The 26,309-nt window shown below is 44.5% G+C and overlaps 1 protein-coding gene across 3 annotated transcripts in view; it reads left to right on the forward strand.

The window, feature by feature from the left end:
* Window positions 1-1,519: 1,519 nt before the first annotated feature.
* The window catches only part of LOC139420199 (receptor-type tyrosine-protein phosphatase mu-like), a 300,083-nt gene continuing 275,293 nt past the window's right edge, over window positions 1,520-26,309 (forward strand). For all 3 annotated transcript variants that reach the window (XM_071170025.1, XM_071170026.1, XM_071170027.1), the window contains exon 1: window positions 1,520-1,780. In XM_071170025.1, coding sequence (XP_071026126.1) covers window positions 1,708-1,780 — 73 coding nt within the window. In that variant the 5' untranslated portion in view covers window positions 1,520-1,707. The remainder of the gene's footprint in view (window positions 1,781-26,309) is intronic.

Consider the following 26,309-nt stretch of genomic DNA (forward strand, 5'->3'; position numbering starts at 1 on the left):
GATTAACCTACTGGAGCTAGTATAATTGATTTAGCCAAGAGAGCATATAGCTAGCTATATCTATCAGCTTGTATGTTTTTCTGTCGTGCGTAATGTGCAGTAGCCTATCATATATGTAGGCTATGTATTGGACAATGGCACAATCATTTGGGCTTTTTTGGGCTTATTAAATGTTAATGTAGGTTCTCATAGAATGTATTTAATATATGTCTCATCAGGCTCAGGTAGCATCAGTTTAGAATTGTCATGCTGATCAAAGCTCTAATAAAATCCAGACAGGTTTATATGCAGCCCTCATCCTCCACATACAACACCGGTTCTGCCAGTCACATTCTGTGAAAGGTCCCCAAAGCACACACATCCCTGGGTCGCTCCTCTTTTCAGTTCGCTGCAGCTTGCGACTGGAACAAGCTGCAACAAACACTCAAACTGGACAGTTTTATTTTAATCTCTTCATTCAAAGACTCAATCATGGACACTCTTATTGACAGTTGTGGCTGCTTTGCGTGATGTATTGTTGTCTCTACCTTCTTGCCATTTGTGCTGTTGTCTGTGCCCAATAATGTTTGTATCCTGTTTTGTGCTTCAACCATGTTGTGCTGCTGACATGTTGTTGTCATGTTGTGTTGCTACCATGCTGTGTTGTCATGTGTTGCTGCCTTGCTATGTTGTTGTCTTAGGTCTCTCTTTATGTCTCTCTTTTTTGTCTTTCTTGTTTGATGTGTGTTTTGTCCTATATTTTTATTTTATATTTGTATTTTCAATCCCAACCCTGGTCCCGACAGGAGCCTTTTGGCTTTCTATAGGCCGTAATTGTAAATAAGAATTTGTTCTTAACAGACTTGCCTAGTTAAACAAAACAAAAATATAATGCTTCTGAATGACACTTCCGGTCATGGCGGGAAATACCGGTTTACCTGGGAGAATTGACTTATTCTCAGACAGGAACATTTGTAAAATACCTGGAAAATATTCAACCCTATCTGTAATCACAACACCATAACAAGGTGGTCAGAGATATTTTACCGTAGTATATTTATTTGCATTGAGACAAAAATCTCAAATTGCAGTTATGTTATGCTATGTATAAATCGCCCCCCATTAATAGCAATGCTGTTAATGACATAAGAAACTAAATTAACTGTTAAGCAATATGATGATGCAAGGAGGCTCAAATTCGGACCCTAATTGGGAATCTTCACAGTTGATTTTAAATGATGCCCCTCCCCGTCTTTATCATCTACAGCTGTATCAAACCGGGTCTGAAACAACAATCTGAAACTTTGACTCCACAGTTTAAAATGTAGATATAGGCTAGAATAGAATAAACAAACGTATTTGCATGTGAAGTGTCTATCGTTCCGTATTTCCAGCAAGAATTCTAGCAAATTTTGGATGAAAGTATGAAAGAAAACCAAAGTCACTCCATCTGAATACCGACACCTCTATTGGAGCGCGCAGTGTCTTGAGCTTTTCTGTGTTCGCTGTGACGTTAGTTAGCTCCTGGCAGCCAGCAAGTCACTACCGGAGCGGAGCCGCTTGAAAGATGCACAAGTAACCAAGTAGGGAAAGACAGACAGACAGGGGAACACTCCCATTACCGGGCACGTTAGCTGTAAAAACTGAATATTTTCCTCTGTCAGAGCGGAAGAGTAGAATAGATTCTTACCCCGGAGCTGGGGGTTACGTTCGCGATACTCTCCCGTAATGGAAAGACTTTTAACTTGTCTCATTGCTGCGGGAAGCTTATTCCTTACAGTTCGAGGAGAAGTATTCAAAGGTAAGGCTCGTCATTTATTGTGTAGTGTATTTTGTTTGTTGTGCAAAGACCTATTCATTTGAAGTATCCTGATCTAGTAGGCTATAACGGGTGCGTCGCGCTCTCTAGAAGAACGCATTCCGAAGTTGTCTGGAGGGCAGTCCAGTGTCTGTATCAACCTACTACTACAAGTTTTCTGCCGAAGAGCATGTGTATGTTACTTGGGCTACAATTTCATTGTTTGCCAGGGAAATTAGCTTATGGCCAGTTTGTATATGGTTGTTTTAATGTCCCCTTGTCCATCAGTAAATAGATCTGTTTAGGTAGTTCAAACAGACCGATGTGCCACAGCTCATTTGAAACTTTTATAATGTAGTCAGCACTGTGGTACGCTCTTTGACCAAATACAGTGTAGCAGAATGTCGAGATTCTCTTCCATTTTGGATTGTGGCTGTAGAAATCATTTCCAAAGTATTCTATCATCCATAACCACTATAGTTGTTGAAGAGTTTAATGCGCTACTTTGTATATATATTTTTCTGATGCGGTCAATTTCACGTCGGATTCAAGTTGGGTGACTGTCAGACTGACACCGACTTGTCTGAAAATTTAGGACATCTTTGAAGACCTTATCAAAGCAAACCGTTACTTTTTATATATGCTAATCTATTTTAAGCAATCGAAGTCTAATAACCTAACTTCCTATTTCTGCTTCTTGTTATAGACTGTCATTTATTGTAGTGTCACTGCATATTGGCAAAATGTCACAGTGAAGGGCTTGGCAGTTGTGGAGAGCTATATCTTATGGATTGTTATACAGATGCTTTGGTATGATCTAGATTGATTGTGTTTGGCTGGATGAGAGCTGCATTTCACATCTCAACTGTGGCTCATCTGAACTTCATTGGAAGCATGTAACTATGTATTTTATTATATATATTTTAAATTTGTTTATTAAACTAGACAAGTCAGTTAAGAACAAATTGTTATTTACAATGATGGCCTACCCCGGCCAAACTCGGGCGATGCTGGGCCAATTGTGCACTGCCCGATGGGACTCCAAATCGTGGCCAGATGTGATACAGCCTGGATTCGAACCAGGGAGTGGAGTGACATCTACATAAAATGCTTTCCACCACTGCGCCACTCGGGATCATAAGGCCATTAGGCCAACAAATACATCTGTTTTTCTTCAGTCATGCCACAGTAGATGTAATAATGATACTCAATGGCACACAGGGCCGGACTACTGCTTTGGGGCCCTTGGGTTACTGACCCAGGAAACACATATATATTTTTTTTTTTAGGAAAACAGCATTAAAACATATTTTGTGATAATGTTGTGCTTTTTTTTTTTTAACCCCTTTTTCTCCCCAATTTCGTGGTATCCAATTGTTGTAGTAGCTACTATGTTGTCTCATCGCTACAACTCCCGTACGGGCTCGGGAGAGACGAAGGTTGAAAGTCATGCATCCTCCGATACACAACCAACCAAGCCGCTGCTTCTTTAACACAGCGCACATCCAACCCGGAAGCCAGCCGCACCAATGCGCCAGAGGAAACACCGTGCACCTGGCCACCTTGGCTAGCGTACACTGCGCCCAGCCCGCCACAGGAGTCGCTGGTGCGCGATGAGACAAGGACACCCCTACCGACCAAGCCCTCCCTAACCCGGGCGACGCTAGGCCAATTGTGCGTCGCCCCACGGACCTCCCGGTCGCGGCCGGTTACGACAGAGCCTGGGCGCGAACCCAGGACTCTGATAATGTTGTGCTTTTAAAGTACATTTCTTGCCATTTTACACTTTTTACCATGGGTGAGAGAAAAATGTGGTGTTTTTATAGCTATTTTCCTACAATTCTAGATAGTTTATCATATGCTATCTGGGGGGGGCGGGGCCTCCCAACGCCTCCCCATAAAACAAACACAATTATTTGGTTAGAAGCCCCCTGGAGGTTGTTGGCTCTGGGGCATGTGCCCTGCATGCCTGTTAGGTAATCCGGCCCTGATCCCACATGTTAAGCATTGGTGTATTGTCTTTAGTTTTACATGGGAGAATGGTGATGGTGGTTTAGTTCAATGTAATGAAAAGTGTTTTCAGTATTTGTCTGAAGAATGACATTTTAGCAAATGCATTGGTTGGTATATTTTGCTTTCTTAGTCAAACATCTCTGAATGTGTTTATCTTATTTTCCCCTAATGTATTATGCAAACTAACTGGCCTATTTACTCAAGTCTTTATGAAGTTTAATTTAAACAACTTTATATGGGGCTATACAAAGTTGTTGAACATTTTAAAGTAGACTAAATAAAATCTTGAATAGGAGCAATTGAAGTAAGTTCTCACTCACATTTGTATTCTAATTGAATGAGCCAGACTCATCTATTATTGTAATTGTTTCCATATACTCGTAATTGTTTCCATGCAAAAATGACAATTTCATGTAATAAAAATGCACTTTTAGACAGTATGCTATTTATCTACATCAGTAACCAATGTGTTTTTTTCCCAGTTGTTCTGCATGTAAGTAGCCTTCCTACTAGATTCTTGAATAGATGTGGGACTGCGAAACTGTCCCTCTCTCTGCCTCTCGATGCCTTTACGTGTAATGCCTGATGGTGGCAGCATCGTACATACAGAACCCTCCACACAAGGGATCTCTTGAGGCTCAGGATTTGGTCCACAACCTCATCCAATAACTTTTTCCTCCGCCACCAATATTAAAAAACACAAACAGGCAAATATTTGCTAAACAAATTATTTCTAATGGAATGTAAATAACTATTTTGTTTACTTGCCAATCAGGGAGTAACAAAGCAGTGATGGAATTACACATGCAAATTAAGAGCCTTTTTATTTAATGTAAAAATGATTGCTAACAAACTAATTAAAAAGTGGCTGTTGTTGTTCTCCCAAAATGTTCAGTAGTTACAATCACATTGCCTGCATGCATTCCTGATCCTTGGTGGCAACCATGCAAGGAGAGATTAATTTAAGGCTGTTGCATTGCAATTCCCTGCTTGCATCACTCAAGTTAGTTGTCTATGGGAAGTTAGACATAGGCTACCACACTTCACTTTTGTAGAAGCCCATAGACATGCGCTGAATGATACACGGTAGGTATGGTAGATCAGGCTACAGTACATGGCAAACATATCATCAAGATGAGAATCACGAAGAAGTGAAGTTGAATGGTTATTCTCTTGCGTTGCTGTAAGTAGGGCTAAATTGTTAAGAGATGAACATGATCGTTTGTCGCCTTTGCTCAGCTGACCCTTGTGTTTGGACACCGCACAGGGCCTGGCTGGAGTGACCCTAATGCATTCTGGATTGCGTTATTGTGTCTTGTGTGACCATGAAACCCAGGATATCCCCTGGCTGTCCCAGATGGTCTGATGATCTCCCTGCACTGTTTCTTCCGTCCATTCACTGCTATAAATATCTATATTTTTAATGTGCCGAGCTGCAGACCTTTAGTATACGCTGCATAATGCTCATAGTTCTTCTTCCTTGGACCTGGCCACACAGCCTTTTCTGTGGACCGTTGCTGTCTCTCGCCTCTTTTCAACTATCCACTTTAAAATGATTTGTCTTTAAGACAGACTCCCAGCACACGAAGTATAACCAGTCAAATAGCTCTCTATAGAAACTGTAGTAGAGTTAGTGGTTGTTCACATACAGCCCAGACAGATGGAGCTCTGCTGAGCTATCTGCACCAGTGGAGAATGAAATTAAAATCTCCACCGCCATCCCAAGATGGAATAGTTGCCCTCATAATGATAATAACACACCGTAAGTAATTAACTGGTATTATTAATGTCCACTATTGTGTTTCTGTCATACATACCCAGCTCGTTTGACACAAAGAAAGTCTTCCATGAAATTGCAAGGTGGTACCTTGCAATTTCACTGGCCGGCCCCTTGCCCCCCCCCCCCCCCCCCCTACTCACTGCAGAAAACCGAACAAGTTCAGGCAGTGCTTTCTCGTTTAACTCGGTTCTTCCGTTTTGTGCCTAATGAACACTACCCTAGTAGAAGTGAGGTGTCTTTATGCTCAGGCCAGGGAGGGCAAGGGGCCGGCCAGTGTTTTGGTTTAAAGTAATTGTGTACAGACAGTATAATTACCCATTAGATGTGACTCTGAAAGAGATGCTGAGCAAACAGGACCCTCTTTAATTAAACTCGGCCCTTCTGGAGGGGGGGGTACAGCCGGACACACAGGGAAATGGGCAGGAAAACCCATGAATCAGCCAGCATGCCTATACAGTGAGGGCAATAGAGGCCAGGTGGTCCAGTCAGCGATTTGCACTGCATACCCGTCAGGTTTAATGAACTGCTGAGATTAAAAGAAGCTCTCGCATGATTTACGTATTCATAATTCCTGATGGATAATGGGGTTTACTGAATTTCGCTAGAGGCCTTTGTAGGTGACTAAGTCAGTCTAGGCGCTCAGGAAAACGGCTAATTAATTCACCAAGGACCAACCCTGCCCCACTTCCAAGCCATCAGCACAGGGCCGCTACTGTTACTAGGATGTTGTTACTTGGGGGATAGGCTGTTTTTTTGTTCCTGCTTTCTTGCATGTTGTTTTTCTGGAAGAGGAACCAGGTTACAGGAAGGGGGGCAGGTGAGTAGCCCACACTGCTGCAGCTCCTCCCTCCTCCTCTCCCAGTCTCTCTGCCTTGGATATATGAGTATGACCGCAGGCAAATCTCTCCATTACTGTCATCCTGCATCTGTGGCACTGTGGAGTCGTCATTACGGGTCATTAACAGTATGGGGCCCCGGTGTTCTTCTCAGGCATGAGAGGAGTTCATTTCCCTCTGATCTAATTGGAACGACAATGACTTTTAGTCACAAGGAAGTTTGCGAAATGCACCCCCCTACCCGCCCAGAGGTTTTCTAAAGGAAATGGGGCCCACCTCTGCTTTAGCATGGCCTAAACATCAGGTAATGATTCAGCATAGGGTATCGGCATAGTTTGTCTACTGCTGCAAAATCCTTGGATCCCCCTGAACCCTCCCATGAAGCCATTTTATTTCTCAGGTGTGTTTGTTTCCAAACCATGATGCCCAGTGCTAATCCCTGTCACTTATTTCTGTCTCTGCCCAATGTGGAAGGTGTATATATTTGCATGGACCATGTAGTGCCAAATATATATATTTTTAATGACTTTATAATTATTTCCCTCACTTCTCGCTCACGCCGCTGTTATTTATTGTGAAGCAAGCAGAAGGGCCGTTTTTGAATGTATCTTTATTAGTCACTTTAATTGGGGATGTTGAAAGGGGCAACACTGCGTACGCGCTGGTCTTTAGCTCTGCGGCATGATTAACTGTTTGGCTGTTGATTTTAAATTTGCGGCTTTCTGAAGTCCGCCCTATTAGTGATAGTTTGTTACATTCATCATCCCCTTTGTCCAGGGTTCTGTCCATGTCAGAAAGGCTTAATGAGGCATCTTAACAGTAAAGAGTCAGCGATTTAGTGACTGATGGAAAATTACAAAATGGAACAAAATAGCCAAGCTGTGTGTGTGGCTTTCATGGTTTACCCTAGATATTCATCTTGCAGTATTTTTTTCTGAACATTTTTCTGAAAATATCACAATAATTCTGCTCCATGTTGCCTTTTATTTGAGAATCTTAGTGCCTTCTGCCACAGCGCAGCCTCCTCGAAGAATTCCACCTCTTTGTCCTGGTGTCAAACATAAATCATATGACTTTAATATTTCACAGACTGGTCTCTCGGCCTTCTTAAGCCAATGTAGGTTTACCCAGTTTTGAGATGAGTGCCATGACCCTGACCAGGGCAAGGCTGGCTCAAGGAGGAACATTTTAATGGTATTAATTGTCCCGTCAGTGTGTGGTCTCATTGAAACTGTCATCACTCTGGGACCCACTGGAAACACAGACAGGCGCGGGAAGCAGCAACAGCTCTTGTTGAAGCTCTGTCCACGTGGTGTTAAAATCTGTTGGATCTTTACATGAGCTTTTAGGGCTTAGTGTGAAAAACTGTCATCAAGGCAAAGGGTGGCTTCTTTAAAGAATCTTAAATATTAAATATATTTTGATTTGTTTAACACTTTTTGGGGGTTTCTAGATGATTCCATGTGTTATTTCCTAGTTTTGATATCTTCACTATTATTCTACGATGTTGAAAATAGTAACATTTTAAAGAAAAACCCTTGAATGAGTAGGTGTGTCCAAACGTTTGACTGTGTCATAAAGAAGAAACCGCTCCTATGAGAAGCAAAGCTCTGCTACTACTTACGACTTGTTTTAAGGCTGATCTTAAAGACACGCTAAACCACTGTCGTGGCCTGCATGTCTTCAAGTGGTCAGAGAACTTCTACAAATAAGATTTAGCAGGAGTTTAAAAACTGTAGCACGATAGGGAAGAGGCGTTTTGACAAACGCCACAAGCGAAACATTGAGGTAAGAGTGTGCAAGTACATTCAGCAAGATCTTAGAGGGATTCATTGATAATGAGGGTCATCGGCCCACTGTACTAAATAATGTTGTCGCACACAAACCGTCCTAATCCCATGGCCAGCCGGGCCTGTCTCAACACATGATGGACTGATATTAAGAGGCCCATATTAAATCCAGGCCAGCACAATACAATAAGCCACTGGATACTGTTTAAGAATACACCCGGCAACCAGACATCTCTCCACAGGTCAGAGGAATTATAAATTAAATTATAATCTCAGTGGTGGGCACCAAAAAACCTCTCCTCAGTCGTAGCCTCCTAACCGAAGGATTCTAATGAATTAACATTGTGTTTTAAGATGCGGATTTAACATTTACTGGAATACACTGAAATATGCACAATGCATACTCTCCTGACTCCTAGTTGAGTGGATTCCACACAGTGCAGGAAGCAGTAGGAATGCTTCTGGAAATTCTCAGAACTTCTCAAATATGTGTTCAAAGGGGAGGCGTGTAAATATTTTGATGTATTGTAATTCCATCTTTATCAAAATGATCTTTTAATAGCTGTCCTCCTGAGGTTGTTCACAAGTGCTGCCTTGCTTTACTATAATGTCTGTGTGAGTTTAACTGGGAGATGAAACAGAAAGCCATTAAAACATCACAGGCATTAATGGGGAGAAGTGCTGAGGGATTTGGATATGTGAACAGCATATGCTGCCCGACGGGGACAGACACTCTCTTTACCCCCGGGGAAAGGTACTTAACCTATATTGCAACTGTAAATATTCATAAGTGGGTAATATGTTAAATGTGGAGTTAGACTCAATACATACCTAATGCCAACTCTAAGGAAATGGAGTATTAAATGAAGTGGCTGTAAAGTGACATTGATCCTGTGACTGTGGATTTAGGCCCATCTCCCTGCATGTATTTACGTGTGAGTGTGTGGTCGAGACTTGGTGTTGGCTTCGGTGTTGTCATTTCAGGGTGTGTTTATGAGCGTGGCAAATATTTGGGTCAATGTCTAGGGGGGGGGGGGGGGGGGGGGGGGGTGGATTCAAGAAACTTCAGAGTTTGACGAGCCCCAAGTGGGTTGTGCAATGTTAAGTGGGGTTAACAGAACGCTTAAAGTTAGAGCAGTGTGACCCTTATAAGGGCTAACCTAGTTATAAAGTTGGGCAAAACCTAAGCTGGCCAGGCCTTTCTTTTTAAAGATCTTACTTTTCCATTTGCAACACAAAATACATGTAGACTATAACCTCATGTTGATGGATACTCTATGGATACTTAATCTGCCTGAAAAGTCTTCTCCCAGTGTTTTTTAGACTTATCTTACTAAATCAAGATCGTAGCAATGATATCGACTCTGCAGCTTCATAGTTTGTTTAGAACAGACTTCAGCACGGAAATGCTTTTCCAAATCTCCAGAAAACCATTCATCAACTTAATCTCCATATGGATTCCAGACGTACACCCTAGAGGAAACCATATCATGATGAATAGGGGAACTTAGAGAGGGGATACATACAGTACTGTAGTGGCAGCACTGCTAGATTCTGGACAGCTTGGCTCCTGTGGGGAAGTGGAAGGGTTTTGTTTGTCTACTGTAACTTTCTGGATTTTCCCTCCTCATACCCAACAAATTCATGACAAACTAGTCGTAATGGAGGAGAAGTGTTCCATGTGATTTCCCACAGTAGAAGTCCATGATCACCAACCCAGCTCCGCCACCAGTTTATTACCTCGCTGGTGGCTCCATGAGGTTCACTGAGAGAGCATGAAATTAGCCCCCCGAAAAAGGACAAACAAGGCAAATCTCAAATGGCCAAAATCTAATTGAATCCAAATTGTTAATAGTTACTGCCTGGTTTTCAGATCAGTCTAAAAACACACTGTGTGGCAAACAACTTGTTTTCTTCATCCTCAAGTTTTGCTTTTTGAATGCCCTACTCCTCCTACTAAACAGCAAAAGAAAGCGACTATTGCCGTCCAAATTGTTTTTGTGTGTGAGGTTTTTCTCAGTATTGCACAAAAGGTCTATCAGAACGGATTGATGCTCTCTGGTGATTCACTAAGATGGATGACTGTTCATATGGTAGGTTGACCCTTCTTGCTACCAAGCTGGGATATTGGAGCCTGACTGGCTTGCTGGCACGGTAGCACAGTCTTATAGACATACAGGGGGGCGGCTGGGTCCTAAAGAAACTGCTTCAAGCCAGGCAGAGAAAGAGCTTTGCATTACAGTGGGCTGGAAGATTGGCAGATGGGAAGGCAGGCAGGGCTCATACAGTCAGCGAGGGGAATAGGGTAGGAGGCAGGGAAGCAGAGAGACGATCACTCAGGCAGGCAGGGCTGGTGGCAGGAAGCGGAGCCACTGAGCCCCAGGCCTGTCCAGGGGCACTGCATTAACAGGCCTGTCCAGGTGTACTACAGTAACGAGGGCGCCTCCAGCTCTGCACTGCCAGACCTGCTACTACAGTCATCACATCAGTGCATCCCTCACTGCTCCTTCAGGACTAACCCCCTCACACCCAGCCCTGTCAAGCCTGCTATACATCACCTCATCTGGGGTGAGCTCTACTGCCAGGAGCCCCTTTCATGGATGTCTTGGAAGAGATATGGCACTATGCTTTCACAGTGTCGTGTCACCGTTCAGTGTATTTCTCATGGGGGGGGGGGGTTGTTGGCCTAGTAGTCTGTTGAATCCCACCTGGCACATCAACAGTTAAAGCTGTTCAGTGCCAGCCAGCACCGAGTGCTGCATTAACAGCATTCTGTATCAGAGGCAATCAAGTTCAGTCTCCATTCCAGGGAGTGTTTCACTGAATGGGTGATATAGTGCAGAGACAGTGTAGAAACCCCCCACCCCCCTCTTGTTTTCTACACTGTGGTACCCCCCCCCCCCCCCTCCTCCGTGAAGTGTTGACACCACAGCTTCCAAAGAGAACCCAGCAGGCAGTAAACTCTCTCCTCCTCACCTGATGCACATCTAAACCCAGACAGCTCCCAACCCAACCTTTCAAGATGGGGCATCACTGGGGTAGACTGAGGATTTGTTGTTGCTAGCTTCCGCTAACTCGACTTTAACTAAAACCACTGCAAACTAATAAGCCCTCTCCTCTTTCCCCCACCACCCCTCTATAACCATTTTACAGAGTTAGGTGTGCAGCAATCCAGAGGAGATTGGGCATAATCCTTTAGCATAGGAGAATATTGTGTTGAGATGGAGCAAGGCAAATAATGAAGGCATGTGTTTACCTCCCCTCACCTGGGGGGGATAATGAAGGCATGTGTTTACCTCCCCTCACCTGGTGGGGATAATGAAGGCATGTGTTTACCTCCCCTCACCTGGGGGGAATAATGAAGGCATGTGTTTACCTCTCCTCACCTGGGGGGGATAATGAAGGCATGTGTTTACCTCCCCTCACCTGGGGGGGATAATGAAGGCATGTGTTTACCTCCCCTCACCTGGGGGGGATAATGAAGGCATGTGTTTACCTCCCCTCACCTGGGGGGGATAATGAAGGCATGTGTTTACCTCCCTTCACCTGGGGGGGATAATGAAGGCATGTGTTTACCTCCCCTCACCTGTGGGGATAATGAAGGCATGTGTTTACCTCCCCTCACCTGGGGGGGATAATGAAGGCATGTGTTTACCTCCCTTCACCTGGGGGGGATAATGAAGGCATGTGTTTACCTCCCCTCACCTGGGGGGGATAATGAAGGCATGTGTTTACCTCCCCTCACCTGGGGGGGATAATGAAGGCATGTGTTTACCTCCCCTCACCTGGGGGGGATAATGAAGGCATGTGTTTACCTGCCCTCACCTGTGGGGATAATGAAGGCATGTGTTTACCTATAATCTCCCTCACCTGTGGGGATAATGAAGGCATGTGTTTACCTCCCTTCACCTGGGGGGATAATGAAGGCATGTGTTTACCTCCCCTCACCTGGGGGGGATAATGAAGGCATGTGTTTACCTCCCCTCACCTGTGGGGATAATGAAGGCATGTGTTTACCTCCCTTCACCTGGGGGGATAATGAAGGCATGTGTTTACCTGCCCTCACCTGGGGGGGATAATGAAGGCATGTGTTTACCTCCCCTCACCTGTGGGGATAATGAAGGCATGTGTTTACCTCCCCTCACCTGTGGGGATAATGAAGGCATGTGTTTACCTCCCCTCACCTGGGGGGGATAATGAAGGCATGTGTCTACCTATAATCTCCCTCACCCGGGGGATAATGATGGCATGTGTTTACCTCCCTTCACCTGGGGGGATAATGAAGGCATGTGTTTACCTCCCCTCACCTGTGGGGATAATGAAGGCATGTGTTTACCTATAATCTCCCTCACCTGTGGGGATAATGAAGGCATGTGTTTACCTATAATCTCCCTCACCCGGGGGATAATGAAGGCATGTGTTTACCTCCCGTCACCTGGGGGGGATAATGAAGGCATGTGTTTACCTCCCCTCACCTGTGGGGGATAATGAAGGCATGTGTTTACCTCCCCTCACCTGTGGGGATAATGAAGGCATGTGTTTACCTATAATCTCCCTCACCCGGGGGATAATGATGGCATGTGTTTACCTCCCTTCACCTGGGGGGATAATGAAGGCATGTGTTTACCTATAATCTCCCTCACCCGGGGGATAATGATGGCATGTGTTTACCTCCCTTCACCTGGGGGGATAATGAAGGCATGTGTTTACCTCCCCTCACCTGTGGGGATAATGAAGGCATGTGTTTACCTATAATCTCCCTCACCCGGGGGATAATGATGGCATGTGTTTACCTCCCTTCACCTGGGGGGGATAATGAAGTCATGTGTTTTCCTCCCCTCACCTGGGGGGATAATGATGGCATGTGTTTACCTCCCCTCACCTGGGGGGGATAATGAAGACATGTGTTTACCTCCCCTCACCGGGGGGGGGGGGGGGATAATGGAGGCATCTGTTTACCTCCTCTCACCGGGGGGGATAATGAAGCCATCTGTTTACCTCACCGGGGGGGATAATAAAAACATCTGTTTACCTCACCGGGGGGGATAATGAAGGCATCTGTTTACCTCACCGGGGGGGATAATGAAGGCATGTGTTTACCTCACCGGGGGGGATAATGAAGGCATGTGTTTAGCTATAATTCCCCTCACCGGGGGGATAATGAAGGCATGTGTTTAGCTATAATTCCCCTCACCGGGGGGGATAATGAAGGCATCTGTTTACCTCACCGGGGGGGATAATGAAGGCATGTGTTTAGCTATAATTCCCCTCACCCAGGGAGATAATGAAGGCATGTGTTTAGCTATAATTCCCCTCACCCAGGGAGATAATGAAGGCATGTGTTTACCTCCCCTCACCCAGGAAGATAATGAAGATATGTATTTAGCTATAATTCCCCTCACCCAGGGAGATGGATTAGTGCAACCAGAGCGTTTTGTTGTCAGATTTCTTAAGTTGCTTTCAAGCATGAACGGATGAAAGCAAGAACGGCCTTTCACGCCTAATAGGGCAGAGACGGAGACACGGGAGTCAATGAATTAACAGACACACGCAGACAAATATAGATGCACTGCACACATACCTCAACGTGCACACGCCTGAACATGTATGTCCAACCACACACTTACGCTGCGACATGGTCTGCTCTGTTCAATACATTATTCAGGGACCTCTAAAGACCTAGCTGACGGAATGTGACAAACCATTTCAAGCACCCTCTGTTCTAATCCACCGCCCCCTTTCATCAGCAGGAGAACATTCCAGCCCGGTCTTCTCTTCCCCCTGGGACCATTTACTCCCTCATAACTCTGTGCACCCCTCCTTCCCCCCTCTCTCTTCCAGGCCCTCTACTGCCTTCCTTCCCTTCCTCCCTCCTCCAGGCCCTCTACTGCCTTCCTTCCCTTCCTCCCTCCTCCAGGCCCTCTATTGCCTTCCTTCCCTTCCTCCCTCCTCCAGGCCCTCTACTGCCTTCCTTCCCCCCTCTCTCCTCCAGGCCCTCTACTGCCTTCCTTCCTTCCTCCCTCCTCCAGGCCCTCTACTGCCTTCCTTCCTTCCTCCCTCCTCCAGGCCCTCTACTGCCTTCCTTCCTTCCTCCAGGCCCTCTACTGCCTTCCTTCCTCCCTCCTCCAGGCCCTCTACTGCCTTTCTTTCCTTCCTCCCTCCTCCAGGCCCTCTACTGCCTTTCTTTCCTTCCTCCCTCCTCCAAGCCCTCTACTGCCTTCCTTTCCTTCCTCCCTCCTCCAGGCCTTCTACTGCCTTCCTTTCCTTCCTCCCTCCTCCAGGCCCTCTACTGCCTTCCTTCCCTTCCTCCCTCCTCCAGGCCCTCTACTGCCTTCCTTCCCTTCCTCCCTCCTCCAGGCCCTCTATTGCCTTCCTTCCCTTCCTCCCTCCTCCAGGCCCTCTACTGCCTTCCTTCCCCCCTCTCTCCTCCAGGCCCTCTACTGCCTTCCTTCCTTCCTCCCTCCTCCAGGCCCTCTACTGCCTTCCTTCCTTCCTCCCTCCTCCAGGCCCTCTACTGCCTTCCTTCCTCCGTCCTCCAGGCCCTCTACTTCCTTCCTCCCTCCTCCAGGCCCTCTACTGCCTTCCTTCCTTCCTCCAGGCCCTCTACTGCCTTCCTTCCTCCCTCCTCCAGGCCCTCTACTGCCTTTCTTTCCTTCCTCCCTCCTCCAGGCCCTCTACTGCCTTCCTTTCCTTCCTCCCTCCTCCAAGCCCTCTACTGCCTTCCTTTCCTTCCTCCCTCCTCCAGGCCTTCTACTGCCTTCCTTTCCTTCCTCCCTCCTCCAGGCCCTCTACTGCATTCCTTCCTCCCTCCTCCCGGCCCTCTACTGCCTTCCTTCCCTTCCTCCCTCCTCCCGGCCCTCTACTGCCTTCCTTCCCTTCCTTCCTCCTCCAGGCCCTCTACTGCCTTCCTTCCCTCCCTCCCTCCTCCAGGCCCTCTACCTTCAGAGGAGTTGTGAGTGTGTGTGGAGGTCTCTCCCTCCCCTCTCCCTCTCCACCACGGCTCCTGTTAAAGCTCTTAGCGAGGTGCAAAGGCCTAGACACTGATAGGCGCAGGCATCAGGCTCTCTCTCTCTGTCGCTCTTGTTCTCTCTCTTCTCTATCCTGGATTTCCAGGCCATGTGTCTCTCCTCCCCACCTGGCTATTTCTCTGTTCTCTAGTAAAGGAGGGGAGAAGTGAAAATCCTTTTTCTTCTCCTGTTCACATTAATTTCCCTCATCTTAATCCTGCTCTTAAGCTCCTGGGTAGTGGAGAAAAGCCCTCTCCTTTTCACCTGACCATCATAAGACCTTAGAACACATCGCTCCCCCCACCCCTCCCTACTTACAGGGAGACTGGGCTGTTTTCCTACAGACTTCAGGCCTGGTGTGACATCATAGTGTCATTAGATATATATATATATATATATATAACAAATTCTTATTTACAATGACGTCCTACCCTGGACAACGCTGGAGCAATTGTGCACTGCCCTATGGGACTCCCAATCACGCCCGGTTGTGATACAGCCTGGATTCGAACCAGGGTGTCTGTAGTGATGCCTCGAGCACTGAGATGCAGTGCCTTAGACCGCTGCACCACTCAGGAGCCCACTTAGAGCTCTGGATGTTTCTTGATGTCTCACTTTTCCAGTGTAAACAAATATCTTCCCTATGTTCTGACACTTTGTGGAAGAATGTTGAGCAGGGAGCAACGCAATCCTAGAAAAACCACCTTAGATCATTTGAATGGTTATATAATCAATGTTTATGGCGGTACACAGACATTCTATATGCTTTTTAGAAGCGTGTTTTGTATATAGTTAGACAATTGGTAATAAGAAGCCACATTATCCCTGCATAGGTCTCCTGAAATAACTCTCAGTGCAATCACTTTGGATAGTTTCCTCCATGTAGTGTACTAGGCAGGCAGTTCAACAGTCCTCCCACTCCGCTCTCCTCTGCTGTGATTTAGATCATGCTGTCCCAGCCACGGATAGCTGTACTATTACATACCTCACTGACTGTAGCTTTAAAACAGATGTGTGAGTCGTCGGGGAGGTTACGCTCACATCTTTAATGAATCTGTGTGACAGCTAATTGCTGCCAGGGTGCCGGCAGGTTCCTTTGGAGAGGCTGGCACCATGCCACCCAGAGTGGCAGCAGACAATGGCACTTCCACTCCCCTGAGTCCCTGTCACCCTGGCAGCTCTAATTGTTCCTCTTTATGGATCTCTGTGTGGCATGGCAGGGACATGTCGATGTGAGGCTGCCCGCCTTCACCCGCTTTTTCACGGGTGCCGTGCCCGCTATCGCCCACGCCACCAACCTAAACCCCCGCCCTCTCCATCCCGGCGTCACAGTGGAATGCATTTTTGCAGGCCACCATGTCATCCTGACATGTAAATTGCCAAGGGGACGTGTGGCGTCAGGCATCGAGAGCATGACAGTACAGCACTTATGCTGCCCGCTGCACAGAGGAAAGAAAGAGCTCCGAAAGAGAAGGGCAGCGTTCGCGAGTTCATTTTTTTTCCCCCTTACGTTTGTGGGAACATAATAACAGACCGGTCTGTAATTATTGCCGCAGTATGACCTGAACGCTGCCACACTAGATGGTGAGGTCTAGGGACCGGTTGTGACTATAGAGGCTGAGGATCTGGTTCTGATGTTCTCTTCATTCTATCTGCTTGAATGAGTTGGGGTCACAGACGTTCTTTCCCCTGAGTCGATACTCTCTCTACATACCTATTGATTAGCATGTCTTGTTGTAATGATTTATCCCAGCAGGCTCCCAACATATTGGCCTGTGCTACAGGGAGAATGCACTCACTGAGAAGCCTAATGTCTGGGTGGTTCCTGAGGTCTGGATGGGTCTACCACATAGGACTAGTAGCCAGACGCATTGCTGTGTGTGATCTGACTCTCAGAAATAAAACAGTCCATTAGGGAGTGGTAATCTCAAAATGCACATTTCTTCTCTCCTGGCTTCTCGACTACTTCTGTCTAAACTTCCCAATCAGAGGCCTCCGTTCTTTTTTTATCTCAACTCTGAGCCTTCATGTCAGTCAGCGACTTCACAAGCGCTCCTCTTACTCTCTCTCTCGCTCTCTTTTTCTGTCTCTCTCTTCTTTCTTGTTAACCTTCTGGCGCGCTCCTTTCTTCCCTTGCACAAAGACCAGACCTTTCCTCCGCCCCTCTCTCTCTCGTAAGGCACAGAGGTTGTCACAACGCAGGCCTCCATAGCTTGACAGCATTCTGTACCTCCAGCCCCTCCAACAATACTCATACCAGGCAGGTCCTCAATGGATCCATGGGTGATAGTGGGGGACCTTCCAGCTGTGGTACTGCCTGGGTAGAGAGACGGAGACCGAGGTCTTTGGTGCGTCTGACCCTCCCCTCTGCCTGCTGGCCTTCTGTGATGACCTTCTAACTGCTTCACCAGGGGAATATCACTCCTCTCTCCCCTCCAAACAAAGCGGGAGAAATCCTCACCCAGGTTTTCATCATAGACGCCAGCGGTGTCTTGCTTGACCTCTTCCGGACAGGGGGGTGTGTGTGTGTGTGTGTGAGAGCACGTTCACATAGCGTTTTCCCACCTGGTGTGTGCCTGGCAGGATCAGATGCCCTGTGGAGAGATGCCATCGATCACACACACACCTTTGAGTGGGAGGCTTTCAGATCCATCTTCTGGCATCACAGTGGATATATATTCACACGTCACACTGAGTGACGCATTGTCAGCCAGCATGGAGCAGCGTTAATACACAACTCAGACATTATTAAAGCACAGCTGGTTAGGCCCACTTTACAGCAGTCCTCACTGCTGCTTCGTAGCTCCCCTAAAACACTCTTCCCCCAGTGGGGATGGGTGTCAGTCTGCACCTGCGACATCTCTGGCTCCTCTTGTCATAGTTTCCAGCCACACAGGAAGTGGCAGGGAGAAAGGGCAGGGCGTTGATTGGTCCATCCCGCGTTTCCTGGTGAGCTCAGTGTGATCTGGTTGGGCAGCAGAGCCAGGGCAGGGGGAGACACAGGAAGCAGAGCCAAAGGAAACAGAACGTCAGGGCAAACAAACAGAGATCATATCAGACCATTAGACATGAGCTCATCGGGTGGGAGAGTAGAGTGGTTAACAATCACATTTGGTGACCTGATTTCACTACCGGGCGTCAACATTTTCCCCAATATTTCATATCTGCTTTTTCTTTTGATAGAATGAATGGCAGTAGTGCCCTAAACTAGCTAGATGGATGCATAGTACACTTTTATTAAACTGTCTGACTAGTTAAACTTGTAGGCTTTGATGGCGCCCCATGCTACTGTCGGTCGCCACCGGTCACCATGCATTGCCTGCTGAGAGTTTAGATTTTATATGTGGAAGCTGGCAATACCTCCAATTAGGTTTACATCAGAAATATTGTAAAATATATTTTATGTGATTGTACATTTTGTGACCTTAATTCAGGGGAAGCACAATCCAGGATTGATGATGAATCAGCCCTGTGCTGCTGGAGTCAGATTCTAGAGGAGTAAGGAGAGGAAGTCCTTTCTCGTTGCACTTTCTCTCTCTCAAGTTCTCTTTCTCGCTCTTTTCCTCGCTCTCAATTTCAATGTAAGGGCTTTATTGGCATGGGAAACATACATTTACATTGATCTTTATTGGCATGGGAAACATATGTTTACATTGATCTTTATTGGCATGGGAAACATATGTTTACATTGATCTTTATTGGCATGGGAAACATATGTTTACATTGATCTTTATTGGCATGGGAAACATATGTTTACATTGATCTTTATTGGCATGGGAAACATATGTTTACATTGATCTTTATTGGCATGGGAAACATATATTTACATTGATCTTTATTGGCATGGGAAACATATGTTTACATTGATCTTTATTGGCATGGGAAACATATGTTTACATTGATCTTTATTGGCATGGGAAACATATGTTTACATTGATCTTTATTGGCATGGGAAACATATGTTTACATTGATCTGTATTGGCATGGGAAACATATGTTTACATTGATCTGTATTGGCATGGGAAACATATGTTTACATTGATCTGTATTGGCATGGGAAACATATGTTTACATTGATCTTTATTGGCATGGGAAACATATGTTTACATTGATCTTTATTGGCATGGGAAACATATGTTTACATTGATCTTTATTGGCATGGGAAACATATGTTTACATTGATCTTTATTGGCATGGGAAACATATGTTTACATTGATCTTTATTGGCATGGGAAACATGTGTTTACATTGATCTTTATTGGCATGGGAAACATGTGTTTACATTGATCTTTATTGGCATGGGAAACATGTGTTTACATTGATCTTTATTGGCATGGGAAACATGGGAAACATATGTTTACATTGATCTTTATTGGCATGGGAAACATATGTTTACATTGATCTTTATTGGCATGGGAAACATATGTTTACATTGATCTTTATTGGCATGGGAAACATATGTTTACATTGATCTTTATTGGCATGGGAAACATATGTTTACATTGATCTTTATTGGCATGGGAAACATATGTTTACATTGATCTTTATTGGCATGGGAAACATGTGTTTACATTGATCTTTATTGGCATGGGAAACATATGTTTACATTGATCTTTATTGGCATGGGAAACATATGTTTACATTGATCTTTATTGGCATGGGAAACATATGTTTACATTGATCTTTATTGGCATGGGAAACATATGTTTACATTGATCTTTATTGGCATGGGAAACATATGTTTACATTGATCTTTATTGGCATGGGAAACATATGTTTACATTGATCTTTATTGGCATGGGAAACATATGTTTACATTGATCTTTATTGGCATGGGAAACATGTGTTTACATTGATCTTTATTGGCATGGGAAACATGGGTGTTTACATTGATCTTTATTGGCATGGGAAACATATGTTTACATTGATCTTTATTGGCATGGGAAACATATGTTTACATTGATCTTTATTGGCATGGGAAACATATGTTTACATTGATCTTTATTGGCATGGGAAACATATGTTTACATTGATCTTTATTGGCATGGGAAACATATGTTTACATTGATCTTTATTGGCATGGGAAACATATGTTTACATTGATCTTTATTGGCATGGGAAACGTGTTTACATTGATCTTTATTGGCATGGGAAACATATGTTTACATTGATCTTTATTGGCATGGGAAACATATGTTTACATTGATCTTTATTGGCATGGGAAACATATGTTTACATTGATCTTTATTGGCATGGGAAACATATGTTTACATTGATCTTTATTGGCATGGGAAACATATGTTTACATTGATCTTTATTGGCATGGGAAACATATGTTTACATTGATCTTTATTGGCATGGGAAACATATGTTTACATTGCCATAGCAAATGAAATAGATGAACAAAAGTGAAATAAAAGAAGAAAGACATTTCAAATGTTATGTCTATATACAGTGTTATGATGTGCAAATAGTCCAAAGTACAAAAGGGAAAATAAATAAACATAAATATGGGTTGTATTTACAATGGTGTTTGTTCTTCAATCGTTGCCCTTGTGGCAATAGGTCACAAATCTTGCTGCTGTGATTGCAGACTGTGGTACAGTTTCACCCAATAGATATGGGAGTTTATCCAAATTGTGTTTGTTTTCAAATTCTTTGTGGATCTGTGTAATCTGAGGGAAATGGGTGTCTCTAATTTGGTCATACATTGGGCAGGAGGTTAGGAAGTGCAGCTCAGTCTCCACCTCATTTTGTGGGCAGTGTGCACATAGCCTTGCTATTGAGAAAAGGCTATGCTTACTGAGTCTGTACATAGTCAAAGATTTCCTTAATTTTGGGTCTGTCACAGTGGTCAGGTATTCTGACATGGTGTACTCTCTGTTTTAGGGTCAAATAGCATTCTAGATTTGCTCTGTTATTTTTAGTTCTTTCCAATGTGTCAAGTAATTATTTTTGTTTGCTAATGATTTGATTGGGTCTAATTGTGTTGCTGTCTTAGGGCTCTGTGGGGTGTGTTTCTTGAACAGAGCCCCAGGACCAGTTGTTTGAGGCTCTTATCAAGGTTAATTTCTCTGTAGGTGATGACTTTGTAATGGAAGGTTTGGGAATTGCTTCCATTTCGGGGGTAGTAGAATTTAAACAGCTCTTTTTTCTGGATTTTGATAATTAGCGTGTATCCGCCTAATTCTGCTCTGCATGCATTATTTGGTGTTTTACGTTGTACACTGAGGATTTTTTGGAGGGCAGAATTCTGCATGCAGTCTCAATTTGGTATTTGTCCCATTTTGTGAAAATCTTGGTTGGTGAGCGGACCCCAGACCTCACAACCATAAAGGGCAATGGGTTCTAGAACGGATTCAAGTATTTTTAGCCAGATCCTAATTGGAATGTCTAATTCTCTCTCTCATCTATTCTAGCCCCTCTATTGGGCATTGCGTATACTCTTCTTAATCCCCACTGATGCGTATCAAAGTAGTGTTGTGAAGGTATACACTGTATTAGTGATGTAGTACGATAGAGTAATCATACAAAAAGCATGTGAAATATATTCACCTGCGTGCTCCACTCAGCCTAGTTTCAGGGGAATATCATATTTGGGCAGCAAGAGCGCGCAGCAGTTCACAGAAGAACAAGATTGGTAGGAAAGGAGTTTCAATTTATATCTACCAGTAAATGCGATGGTATGACAACCAGGTATTCAAAAATGTTGGTCCGAAGTCTTGGTTGAATCTTTGTGATGCGCAGTTCAGTCATCATGCGGTGTTTGAATGAACATTGCTAAAGTCTTTACCCAGAAATCCTTCCCAATTTAAACGTTGACTCCAAAGTAGGTACAATGATACAGATCATCGTTATATAAATCGGGAAGGCATTGGTTTAGAAAACTCTACCATCACATGTATGACATTGAACAGTACCGAAACACTGCTAGCCAAAAGGTCTCATGTTTGGTGTGCAATTTGAATTAAAGGGCAGCTTTTTTTCCCCCCCTCCACAATTACAAAATGGTCTCCTGATGTGGTTTAAGTGTTGTTGTGGACTTGGAATATATATATATATATCTTAGCCAATGCATTTAAACTCAGTTTTTCACAATTCCTGACATTTAATCCTAGTAAAAATTCCCTGTCTTAGGTCAGTTAGGATCACACTTTATTTTAAGAATGTGAAATGTCAGAATAATAATAGAGGATTTATTTCAGCTTTTATTTATTTCATCACATTCCCAGTGGGTCAGAAGTTTACATACACTCAATTAGTATTTGGTAGCATTGCCTTTAAATTGTTTAACTTGGGTCAAACGTTTCAGGTAGCCTTCCACAAGCTTCCCACAGTCAGTTGGGTGAATTTTGGCCCATTCCTCCTGACAGAGCTGGTGTAACTGAGTCAGGTTTGTAGGCCTCCTTGCTCACACACGCTTTTCAGTCCTGCCCACAAATTTTCTTTAGGATTGATAGCCACTCCAATACCTTGACTTTGTCGTCCTTAAGCCATTTTGCCACAACTGTGGAAGTATGCTTGGGGTCATTCTCCATTTGGAAGACCCATTTTCGACCAAGCTTTAACTTCCTGACTGATGTCTTGAGATGTTGCTTCGATATATCCACACAATTTCCCCTCATGATGCCATCTATTTTGTGAAGTGTAGCAAAGAACACCCACAACATGATGCTGCCACCCCCTTGCCCCACGGTTGGGATGGTGTTCTTCGGCTTACAAGACTCACCCTTTTTCCACCTAACTTAACGATGGTCATTATGGCCAAACAGTTCTATTTTTGTTTCATCAGACCAGAGGACATTTCTCCAGAAGTATGATCTTTGTCCCCATGTGCAGTGGCAAACCGTAGTCTGGCTTTTTTTTATGGCGGTTTTGGAGCCTTTCAGGTTATGTTGATATAGGACTCGTTTAACTGTGGATATAGATACTTTCATATCCGTTTCCTCCAGCATCTTCACAATGTCCTTTGCTGCTGTTCTGAGATTGATTTGCACTTTTCGCATCAAAGTATGTTCATCTCTAGGAGACAGAACGCGTCTCCTTCCTGAGTGGTATGACAGCTGCGTGGTCCCATGGTGTTTATGCTTGCGTACTATTGTTTGTACAGATGAACGTGGTACCTTCAGGCGTTTGGAAATTGCTCCCAAGGATGAACCAGACTTGTGGAGGTCTACAATGTTTTTTCTGAGGTCTTGGCTGATTTCTTTTGATTTTCCCATGATGTCAAGCAAAGAGGCACTGATTTTGAAAGTAGGCCTTGAAATATATCCACAGGTACACCTCCAACTGACTCAAATGATGTCGATTTGCCTATCAGAAGCTTCTAAAGCCATGAATTTTCCAAGCTGTTTAAAGGCACAGTCAACTTAGTGTATGTAAACTTCTGAGCCACTAGAATTGTGATTCAGTGAATTTTAAGTGAAATAATCTGTCAGTAAACAATTAAAAAAATTCCTTGTCATGCACAAAGTAGATGTCCTAACCGACTTGCCAAAACTATAGTTTAAAAATAAATTTATGGAGTGGTTGAAAAACTTGGGTTGGAGTCATTAAAACTAGTTTATCTAAACTTCCGAATTCAAAGTGTGTGTTTGTGAGAGAGTGATTGGAGAGTACAAACCTGATAAATCTAAGAGAACTCAAACTAAAGGAAAACTGAATTTTTCCCATAGTGCACGACTGTCCTATCAATCCTGTTGACTAGTCACTTTACCCCTAGATATGTACAGTAAATAACTAGTCACGCCTAGATATGTACAGTAAATAACTAGTCACTCCTATATATGTAAATAGCTACCTCAGTTATGTATTCATTCCTGGTCATTATTTTCATTATTTTATATCAACTTTTTAACTCTGCATTGTTGCTTAATTATAGGTCAATTTCCATTTCACTTTTAGTCTACGAAGTATGTGACAAATACGATTTGATTTGTTTCGCCAGGAGGGTCATGTTTTTGATTTCTTTTTTTTGCTAAATTAGAGTATACCCACTTTGCCAGGCACCACTACCCCACTGCTTAACTGTGCCTAGATGTGGTCAGAAGTTGTGGTTGTTTTTACATTATTTCCCTCCACAAATGGATTTTAATAATGAATGAACACAATGAAGTAAATTATGGAGCTTCAGCTTCATTTGTTGCCGTATTGATTAGACCTTGTGTATTTGAGGCTGCAGGGCCCTATGCTCGTAGTGTGCACTCCTGAAGGACCTAGTGCGTTGTTCACGGCAGGAAGGGACAATTCCTGTGGGAGGAGTTTATGACAAAGTAGGTCAATGAGTCGGGTCAGTTAGTCCAAGCGGACTGTTCTCTATAGAACGCATTTCTCTTTTTAATTGACCCACCGTACTCCACCGAGAGATGTGAGGTACTGAAAACCCAGAATCAGATAAATAATCTCATTTATCCATCACTAGGTTGAATTTCCAGCTATAATATCTAACTTTGTCCTAACATTTGCATGGCATCGTGTCTTCCCACATCTCAGGAAGCATCCAGACCAAGAATTCCTCCCAAAAGGGATATGGGTGGTGGGAATGGCTGGATATCATGGAACCGTTCGTATTAAAATCACTCCTTTTTTAATAATTGTTTGCTATTTTCCCTTGATCCTTCTGGGTGTGTAGCATAAAGACCATACTCAAAGCAGGTCAGGATTAAACCCTTTAGATTCAGCCGGCCCCGCCCAAGAATTATCTATCAATTCTCAAGAAACCCGGGCCAGATTTAAAGTTTATCATGGTCCTCTTCCGTTGGGGAGATGAAGAGAACACGTGGTAGGCCCCTTATCTGTCTTTAAGACACGCTCAGAGGAGCCCAGCCACAGTGGCCCGCCACACAGCCTGATCCTCTTACAGGAAACAGCTGACTTTACACAAATTAAAATTCTACCTCTACAGTGATTTATGATATGTCTAAACTCCTCTCTTCTACTACTCACAACAGATGTACCCAAACCCAGCATGGGGCTTGGGTGAGAGGTCTGGAAGCCAGGGGGTCTTCAGGTTGGTCCTGGTCTGGGATAAGGAGCCATCTGTGAAAGCGAGGATTAGCAGGGAACAAGTGAATCTGATTTCAAATATATTTATGTATCCGTCTTCAGTGACGTGTGCCAGTGTTCCTGTCCCCCATCTGGGAATTGGATATATTTTGTCTGTGTGACCTCAGGTTTACTTTCAGAATATCGCTAGTTTTTGAAATGTGTTTCTGTCTATATGAGCTGTGAAGAGTTAAAACGCATGAACACACTAATTGATTACTCCTAATTGCACACATTCTGCCAACAATTGTTTCTTATCAAGACAGGCGATTTAAACAAATCCTTCTAACGAACAGATGTAAAGTCTCTCCTGGCATCTTCTCAACACCTTTCTTGCATCAGCACCACTGGTGTCGTTGCTAAAACATCAAATGCAAAAGAGGCCCAGTTAAGGAAAAATTATATGGAATGCTGTGATGACACATAACCCCCCCCCCAAACCAGTCAGATGGAGGGATTCTGTTTCTCTGTGATGGTTCTTTCTCTCCAGGCAACATGCAGGTCCGGCAGAAGGCCACCAGTCCTCCATCCTCCTCTTCTCTGTGTGCTGATGCTGTGTGATAAGAGCAATATAGGAGTGTATGTGCTTGTGGAGGAGCAGGGAGCTGACAGACCTAGCGTCGCCCAGGGCCCTGTTGCCCAACATTAGGGGGTGAGGTGAGGAGAACCAGCAACCGCGCTGCTGGTGTCCTCCCGAAGGTGGCACGTCTTGGCTTACACTGACTGATCAGGGGAGACGAGCGCCGCATGGATGGCAGACACACCTCGACCGGGGTGGCCGCCTGCTGCTATTTATACGGCCTGCTCCTCCCGCCCCTGACGTTTCTATCTCTCCCCTGTCCCTCCCCTTCTCCCTCTCCCTTGCTCATCCCTCTTCTGCCATCCCTTGACCACCCATACCGTTTTGGATGACGGGAGGTGAGGAATGTTCCTCCTGACAAGGTGCATGATGGGAGGTAGGACCGGTCCGTGGAACGTTTTCGGCGTATCGACTCCAAACCACAGCGAGCTCCACTTATCCGCCCAAACTCCAAACTGCCCATTTTCTGCTCTAATAACCTG

The sequence above is a fragment of the Oncorhynchus clarkii genome, chromosome 11, assembly GCF_045791955.1.
Source record: "Oncorhynchus clarkii lewisi isolate Uvic-CL-2024 chromosome 11, UVic_Ocla_1.0, whole genome shotgun sequence".
NCBI classification, from domain to species: Eukaryota; Metazoa; Chordata; class Actinopteri; order Salmoniformes; family Salmonidae; genus Oncorhynchus; species Oncorhynchus clarkii.